The sequence below is a fragment of the Phyllobates terribilis genome, unplaced genomic scaffold (genome assembly GCF_046119375.1).
Source record: "Phyllobates terribilis strain yellow unplaced genomic scaffold, ASM4611937v1 Scaffold_4__5_contigs__length_816908805, whole genome shotgun sequence".
Taxonomy (NCBI): domain Eukaryota; kingdom Metazoa; phylum Chordata; class Amphibia; order Anura; family Dendrobatidae; genus Phyllobates; species Phyllobates terribilis.
In genome coordinates this window covers 727,182,907-727,191,966 of record NW_027362764.1, presented here as the reverse complement: position 1 = coordinate 727,191,966, position 9,060 = coordinate 727,182,907, and the positions used below count along the sequence as shown (strand labels likewise).

At 42.2% G+C, this 9,060-nt stretch overlaps 1 protein-coding gene across 2 annotated transcripts in view; it reads right to left on the bottom strand.

The window, feature by feature from the left end:
- Nucleotides 1-407: 407 nt before the first annotated feature.
- The window catches only part of EBAG9 (estrogen receptor binding site associated antigen 9), a 45,953-nt gene continuing 37,300 nt past the window's right edge, over nt 408-9,060 (bottom strand). For both annotated transcript variants that reach the window (XM_073676789.1, XM_073676788.1), the window contains one exon: nt 408-831. In XM_073676789.1, coding sequence (XP_073532890.1) covers nt 711-831 — 121 coding nt within the window. In that variant the 3' untranslated portion in view covers nt 408-710. The remainder of the gene's footprint in view (nt 832-9,060) is intronic.

Below are 9,060 nucleotides of genomic sequence, written 5' to 3'. Positions count from 1 at the left end.
TGGACCAGGAGGCACGAGATACCTAGTCCTCTAGTGATAATCTGATAAAACACTGACTTTATTTAAACGGAAAACAAAAAGCTAATAAGTGACACATCGCTGGAATCAGGGTCTTTGCTACTACATTATGCTGCTCTTGGATAACATCGCAGAAAATTGCTGACAGATTCCCTTTAAGAATTGCAATGCATCCATAGCTTTGAGTAGACCAAGCACATCCCTCATGCACTGGTTTCTTTTGGAAGTTTTTTCAGACGCAGATTCTGTCTGCGAAAAAAAACAAAACGCTCGTCTGAACAGCCCAACTGAATGACATTGGTCCTAGTGCTGTCCATTGCAGAACTCAGACCGAATACATGCTCGTGAGCGCACCCCGGGGGCAACTAAACATACTGCAGTACAGCGAGTTCTTTAAAATCCTTTAATCAATAATTACATTTGTCACACGGTATAATGGAGCAGTCAATTTCCCCTAATTATTATTTACACCTTTTTTTTTTTCCTTTAATCTTAGTTTTTCAGAGTCCCATGCGCGAGTCTGAGGAGGCAATTAAATCAGCTGGTATTGTAATCCAAAATCTTAGAAATGTGATAAGAGGGTTCCGAGTTCCCATAAGTCCCAGTGACTTTGTGCTGCGCGAGGTGCCATTATCCCAATGGAAAGATTATAAAAAGCAGAGAAGTGTTTGTGTGATGAGTGGCGCCCGTTGTTAAGATAATTTCACTCCGATTTTGCTCTGTTCCTTCTTCATCTGCCGCTGCACATCTTTCTCCATCTTCTTCCTTTGCTGCTCTGCGCTTCGTTTTTCCCTTTCGGCTACTTTCTGCTGCCTGTTTAACAAATGTAAAAATGGTTACGGTCGTTTCAACAACCTTTGCATAAATCAATACTACAAGCAAATACAACACTTTGCAATAAATCTTAAAAAACGTCTGCTTCTTTCTCCACTTATCAGACACTTCTCCTCCCCGGATAAACTACTCATCCACTACTCATCCAAAACCAGGGGAGGAGTCCTGAGGAGATAATTAGCGTATTCCCACTGCATTTTGGGGTAAGTGAAGAGTCTCCGCGAGCTCAAAGAACACTGGATTTTGGCTGTTGGAGCTGAAAAGAGGACATCGGTAAACCAGGGGAGGAGTCCTGAGGAGATAATTTGCGTATTCCCACTGCATTTTGGGGTAAGTGAAGAGTCTCCGCGAGCTCAAAGAACACTGGATTTTGGCTGTTGGAGCTGAAAAGAGGACATCGGTAAACCGCGCGCCTGTAGGCGCGCGCATTTTGAAGCTTTTTTTTTTAAGCTTTTTTCACTGTTTTCAGAACATTAACAATAAGAACATGGAAGAGTCCAGGAGCCATTTGGTGAGCTGCATATCCTGCTACATGTTCACAGACTTGCCAGTGGAAAAGCCAAACTTCACATGCCAGAAATGCAAGCTTGTGTCCCTGTTGGAGGAAAAGTTGCGAAATCTAGAAGAGAGGTTAACTACCTTGAAAATCATTAAGGAAGGTGAAGAGTTCTTAGACAGAGCAGAATTATCTCTTCATGATTCAGAAAGAGAACAAATTCGAACTGCACCTGACGAAACAGAGGAATGGAAGCATGTGACCCACAGAAGCAGGAGGATCGAGAGGCAGTCAGCACCCATACTGCTCAGGAACCAGTACCAGGCTCTCACGCAGGAGAACCATGAAGAAATACAGCAAAATAAGACTTTGCCAGCAATGAATAACCTTGTAAGCCCTCAGAATCCTCCTGGATGGAGAAAGAAGAATGTTGTGAAGAAAAAACGGAGAGTGGTGGTCATGGGGGATTCCCTGTTAAGAGGAACAGAGGCCGCTATCTGCAGACCAGACATAACCTCAAGAGAAATGTGCTGTCTTCCAGGAGCAAAAATTAAAGATGTGTCTGACAGGATATCAAGACTTTTCAGACCTACAGATCACTACCCATTCCTGCTAATACATGTGGGGACAAATGACACCGCAAGAAAGGACCTGGAAACCATCTGCAGTGACTTTGAAGACTTAGGCAAGAAAGTGAAAGAATTGGGAGTGCAGGTGGTCTTCTCATCCATCCTCCCAGTGGATGGCCATGGAACAATGAGGTGGAATAAGATTCTACAGGTGAACAACTGGCTACGTCGATGGTGCCGTCAACAAGGATTTGGATTTCTGGATCACGGAATGAATTACCTATACGATGGACTACTTGCTAGAGATGGGGTGCACCTTACGAAGACTGGAAAACATGTATTTGGAAGTCGCCTTGCTACACTCATCAGAAGAGCTTTAAACTAGAACAATGTGGGAAGGGAAGCAAAAGGCCAGAAAAAGCCATACAGCTGACAAATACTATTGAGATCTCTGCTACTGGAAGTGGAAAGGAAGAACAAAGACAAAAAAAATCTAATAAATAAAAATATGGGAGGAAGAGAAACCAATCACAAACTAAAATGTTTTTATACAAATGCACAAAACATGGGCAACAAACAAGGAGAATTGGAACTACTAATGCAGGAAAAGGAATATGATGTCATTGGAATCACTGAAACTTGGTGGGACGATACACATGATTGGAATAAAAGGCTAAAAGGATACAACTTATTTGCAAGAAACAGACTTGATAAACGAGGAGGAGGTGTTGCATTGTATGTTAGAAAAGCGTATATCTGCACAGAGATTGAAGCTTCAGAGACTGGGAGTCCTGGGTAAGAATACAAGGAGAGAACAACGGAAAGGACACCATTGTAGGCATTTACTACAGGCCACCTGGGCAAGCTGAAGATATGGATGAACTCTTTATGTATCAAATGACCAAGTTCTCCAAAAAATATGATGTAGTGGTCATGGGAGATTTCAACTATCCAGACATTTGTTGGGAATCTCTCTCAAGTAAAACTAACAGGTCAAGCAAATTCTTATCCTCTCTTGCTGACAACTTTATCTTCCAAAAGGTAGGGGAGAAAACAAGGGGATCTGCTACTTTGGATCTAATCCTTATAAACAGGGAGGAAATGGTTGAGGAGGTAAAGGTGGCTGGGACCCTAGGAGGCAGCGATCATGCTATTATAGAATTTTGGATAACTAGAGGAGGAAGACATGTGAAGACTCAAACTTCAAGGTTAGATTTTAGAAAGGCAGATTTTAAGAGACTCAGAAAGAGAATAGGAGGGATCCAATGGCTGGATGTCCTTAGGGACAAAAATGTCCAGGAAGGATGGGAAATTTTTAAAAATGAGATTCTCAAAGCACAATCGTTAACAATCCCGAAAAGTAGGAAGAATGGGAAGCATTTAAGGAAACCAGGATGGATGAACACAGAACTTAAACACATGCTAAAAAGAAAGAAAGAAATGTTTATTAAATGGAAAGAGGGAGGCATATCTAAAGAAGATTATAATGCAGTCTGCAGATCCTGCAGGGCACGTATCAGGTTAGCTAAAGCTGACAATGAATTAAGGCTTGCAAGAGATGTCAAAAGCAATAAGAAAGGATTTTGGGGGTATGTCAAAAGTAAAAGAAAAGTCAAAGATGCTATAGGATTTTTACAGGATGAAAATGGAGAAATGGTAAGAGAGGATGTTGAGAAGGCCGAACTTTTTAATTCCTATTTTGCATCTGTTTTCTCTCAGAAAGAAAATGTAACATCAACTGATCTTCACTGTCCTTTTAAAGGAATAGAGGAATCCAAGTTATCTGTAAACAGAAAGATTGTGAGGGAATATTTAGCTAACATAAATGAGTTGAAGTCTCCAGGTCCAGATGAATTACACCCCAGAGTACTGAAGGAGATCGTAGAAGAAATTTTAGAACCACTCTCCATAATCTTTGAAAATTCTTGGAGAACAGGAGAAGTCCCAAAAGACTGGAGAAGAGCAAATGTTGTTCCTATCTTCAAAAAGGGGAAGAAGGTGGACCCAGGGAACTATAGGCCGGTGAGTCTGACTTCTATACCAGGAAAGATCTTTGAACAAATTATTAAACAACATGTATGCAAGTACATGGATAAGAATGAAGTGATTAACCAGAGTCAGCATGGGTTTGTAACTAACAAGTCATGTCAGACTAACTTAATTTCCTTCTATGACAGAATCACTGACTGGGTGGATCAGGGAAATGCTGTAGATATAGTATATCTTGACTTCAGCAAAGCATTTGACAAAGTATCTCACACCATCCTTATTGAAAAAATGACCAAGTATGCAATGGACCAGGCAAATATTAGGTGGATTCATAACTGGCTTAGTGATCGGACTCAAAGGGTGGTTGTAAATGGCTTCACATCCAGCTGGATGAATGTCTCAAGTGGGGTACCACAGGGCTCCGTCCTGGGACCTGTATTGTTCAACATCTTTATCAATGATTTAGATGAAGGAATTGAGGGTAAACTGATTAAATTTGCTGATGACACAAAGCTAGGAGGGATAGCTAATACTAGAGAAGAGAGAGAGAGGATTCAAAAAGACCTAAATAAACTGGAGCAGTGGGCAGCAACCAACAGAATGGTTTTTAACAGGGAAAAATGCAAAGTACTACATCTGGGCAATAAAAATGAAAAAAGCATATACAGAATGGGAGGAATAGAGCTAAGCAACAGTACATGTGAAAAAGACTTAGGTATACTAATAGATCATAGACTGAACATGAGTCAACAGTGTGATGCAGCAGCAAAAAAGGCAAATACAATTCTGGGATGTATTAACAGAAGCATACAGTCTAGATCACGTGAAGTCATTATCGGTCTTTACTCCTCTTTGGTCAGACCTCATCTGGAATACTGTGTACAGTTTTGGGCACCACATTTTAAAAAAGACATAGACAAACTGGAGCAAGTTCAGAGAAGAGCGACCAGAATGGTGACTGGTCTGCAAACCATGTCCTATGAGGAACGGTTGCAGGATTTGGGAATGTTTAGCTTGCAAAAAAGAAGACTGAGAGGAGACTTAATAGCTGTCTACAAATATGTCAAGGGCTGTCACATTGTAGAAGGATCATCTTTATTCTCATTTGCACAAGGAAAGACTAGAAGCAATGGGATGAAACTAAATGGGAGGAGACACAGATTAGATATTAGAAAAAACTTTTTGACAGTTAGGGTGATTAATGAGTGGAACAGGCTGCCACGAGAGGTGGTGAGTTCCCCTTCAATGGACGTCTTCAAACAGAGGCTGGACAGACATCTGTCTGAGATGATCTAGTGAATCCTGCTTTGAGCAGGGGGTTGGACCAGATGACCCAGGAGGTCCCTTCCAACTCTACCATTCTATGATTCTATGATTCACTCTGAAATGCTAAAAAATAGTGTTGAGCGAGTATGTTCTGTCCAAGTATGCTCGGGCGAGCACCGAGTATCTTCAGCGTGCTCGGTGATATGGTTGAATCGCTCCCGTGTGCATGATTTGCAACTGTTTGACAGCTTTATTACATGTGAGGAATGTGTAAGAAATAGGCACGGGAGCGATTCAACCATATCACCGAGCAGCTATAAATACTCGGAGCTCGGCCCGAGCATACTCGGCGAAAGGGTTAATAGAACATACTCGCTCAACACTACTAAAAAACCATCTTGGTCAAAACAAGTCAGCCTCATCTATATCATGTTCCAGCTGCCTACGGAGGTCTATGGAGAGGGGAGAATGAACAGAGTGAAAGAGGCCCAGACGCACTAAAAAGCTGCTGCACTGTGTGCGCGCAAGTGTTGTATCTCACCTCATTGTTGGATTCACAGCAACATTACTCAGTACTGCTGTATAATGTCCTCCATATAGCTGCCTCTGAAAATGTGCGGGAGACAGGAGAGCTGGAATCACTCATGCCTGTGTGGGCAGTGCATGGGAGACCTCATAGCAGCTCGTCTCCACCCACTAGCTCAGAGTCAAGTGCAAAAAATAAAAAGCACCTCCAGAGGGGAAAACTGGTGAAAATGCAGAATATGAGTAAAGTTATTCCTCATGTACATGACAGCTTACTCTGAAGAGTTAAAAGAGTCAGCACAGGGTGACTGTGTAAGCCACTTGTTCACCCTCCCACCTACTTGTTTTCTATCTCCACACCCTCTCTTTGATTAACAGCTCTGATTTTATAGAGGCAGACATGGATAGAAAACAAGTCGGTGTGAAGGTGCACTGAACTGTTTGGCCATGCAAAGGTGACAGAGCGCCTGTGCTTGGCCTGAAAAGCCCAATCTCTCTCTCTCAATCCCATAATGTAATCTTAACAGATGGATAACTTTCTTCTCTGTGTTCTGCAAGATCAGCCATTGCCCCCTCTCCTCCTCACAATACTGAGAAGACTCTCTCCACCAGTGCTGTCCTATGGCAGACAGATTCACACCTTTTAACCAGCAGAAAACGGACCATGGGATGACATAACCCTACAGAGGCCCTTTGTACACGTTTTACTTTCTCACATCTATTTGTCCCGCCTGAGGATTTTTTTTTTTATCTTAACTAACAGATATCTGCGTTGTGTACGACACACACCTTTCACTTATTTTATTTTTCATGTCACTTTAAATTCACTCGTCCACATTTATTTCAGAAGGAAGATTCTGTTCTGTGCCCTACAGGGTCATCCATCATGGAGGTCTTTATGGATTGAATGGGATTGTGAACATTGAGGTACCCTAGTTAGTGGGGAAAAAAGTCTCAACTGAGGCCATTAGTGGACACAAGGATGGTAGCCCAGGTGGACGCAGTGTGCAAGAAGGACTCTCCTCCCTAAGCTCTAGTGGGGGAAGGTGGACGCCCCGCACACTGCTCATCCTTTAGATGAAGGCTTGTGATTGACCACATCCCTGTGCACTCTCTTTGTGAGGCACGCCACCCATTTTAAGACCCCTTTACATTTTTCACTCTTTGTTTCATTGCAGCCATTTGGTAAATTCTAAAAAGTTAATTTTTTCTCATTAATGTACACTCTGTACCCCATCTTGACTGAAAAAAACAGAAATGTAGAAATTTTTGCAGACTTATTAAAATACAAAAACTGAAATATCACATGGTCATAAGTATTCAGACCCTTTGCTCAGTATTGAGTAGAAGCATCCTTTTGAGCTAGTACAGCCATGAGTCTTCTTGGGAATGATGCAACAAGTTTTTCACACCTGGATTTAGAGATCCTCTGCCATTCTTCCTTGCAGATCCTCTCCAGTTCCGTCAGGTTGGATGGTGAACGTTGGTGGACAGCCATTTTCAGGTCTCTTCAGAGATGCTCAATTGGGTTTAGGTCAGGGCTCTGGCTGGGCCAGTCAAGAATGGTCACAGAGTTGTTGTGAAGTCACTCCTTTGTTATTTTAGCTGTGTGCTTAGAGTTATTGTCTTGTTGGAAGGTGAACCTTCGGCCAAGTCTGAGGCCCAGAAAACTCTGGAAAAGGTTTTCATCCCGGATATCTCTGTACTTGGCCGCATTCATGTTTCCTTCAATTGCAACAAGTTGTCCTGTCCCTGCAGCTGAAAAACACCCCAATAGCATGATGCTGCCACCACCATGTTGCACTGTTGGGATTGTATTGGGAAGGCAATGAGCAGTGCCTGGTTTTCTCCACACATACCTCTTAGAACTTTTTGGTGATAATTTTATCTTCATCTCATCAGAGCAGAGAATCTTATTTCTCATAGTCTGGGAGTCCTTCATGTGTTTGTAAGCAAACTCTATGCGGGCTATCATATGTCTTGCACTGAGGAGAGGCTTCCGTCGGGACACTCTGCCATAAAGGCCAGACTGGTGGAGGGCAGCAGTGGTAGTTGATTTTGTGGAACTTTCTCCCATCTCCCTACTGCATCTCTGGAGCTCAGCCACAGTGATCTTGGGGTTCTTCTTTACCTCTCTCACCAAGGCTCTTCTCCCACGATTGCTCAGTTTGGCTGGACGGCCAGGTCTAGGAAGACTTCTGGTGGTCCAAACTTCTTCCATTTAAGTATTATGGAGGCCACTGTGCTCTTAGGAACCTTGAGTAATGCAGAAATTCTTTTGTAACCTTGGCCAGATCTGTGCCTTGCCACAATTCTGTCTCTGAGCTCCTTGGGCAGTTCCTTTGAGCTCAAGATTCTCATTTGGTCTGACATGCATTGTGAGCTGTGAGGTCTTATATAGACAGGTGTGTGCCTTTCCAAAATCAAGTCCTATCAGTTTAATTAAACACAGCTGGACTCAAATGAAGGAGTAGAATCATCTCAAGGAGGATCACAAGGAAATGGACAGCATGTGACTTAAATATGAGTGTCTGAGGAAAGGGTCTGAATACTTAGGACCATGTGATATTTCAGTTTTTCTTTTTTAATAAATTTGCAAAGATTTCTACATTTGTTTTTTTCAGTCAAGATGGGGTGCAGAGTGTACTTTAATGAGAAAAAAAAGAACTTTTTAGAATTTACCAAATGGCTGCAATGAAACAGAGTGAAAAATTTAAAAGGGGTCTGAATACTTTCCGTACCCACTGTACATATACACATACACACACACACACACACACACACACACACACACACACACACACACATACTCAGGCTGTAAGCTTGCAAGCAGGGCCCTCACTCCTTTTAATATCTGATTTATGCTTATTTTGTAATGTCTTTTTGTCTGCTCAAGCCCCCCTAAAATTGTAAAGTGTTGTGGAATATGTTTGGTGCTAGAAAAATAAAAAATTATTATTATTATACACACAGACATACACATTTGGTAATTTATAGCTTAGTATTCAAACTTTTGTTTTCTTTTTTAACCACATTTTACTTGCAACTCTTATAAGACCCCAGGGGGGACTTGAACCTGTGATTGGTTGATCGCTTGTACTATATACTGCAATGCTTTAGTATTGCATTATGAAGCAAAAAAAAAAATTCAGACAATGGAGTGGTAACGCTGGACTTCAGTAGGTTCCCAGCTGCCATGTTGACCCATCAGCACCACATGACTGCACAGTTGCAAACCGTTTAAATGCTACTGTCAAATTGACAATGGCACCTGCAGCAATCGGAGGTAGCTCAGTTCGCTGTTGGTATCGACAGATACCGGGGCAGCTGCCGCTCCCGAGCAAGTCTATACATACGCACCAG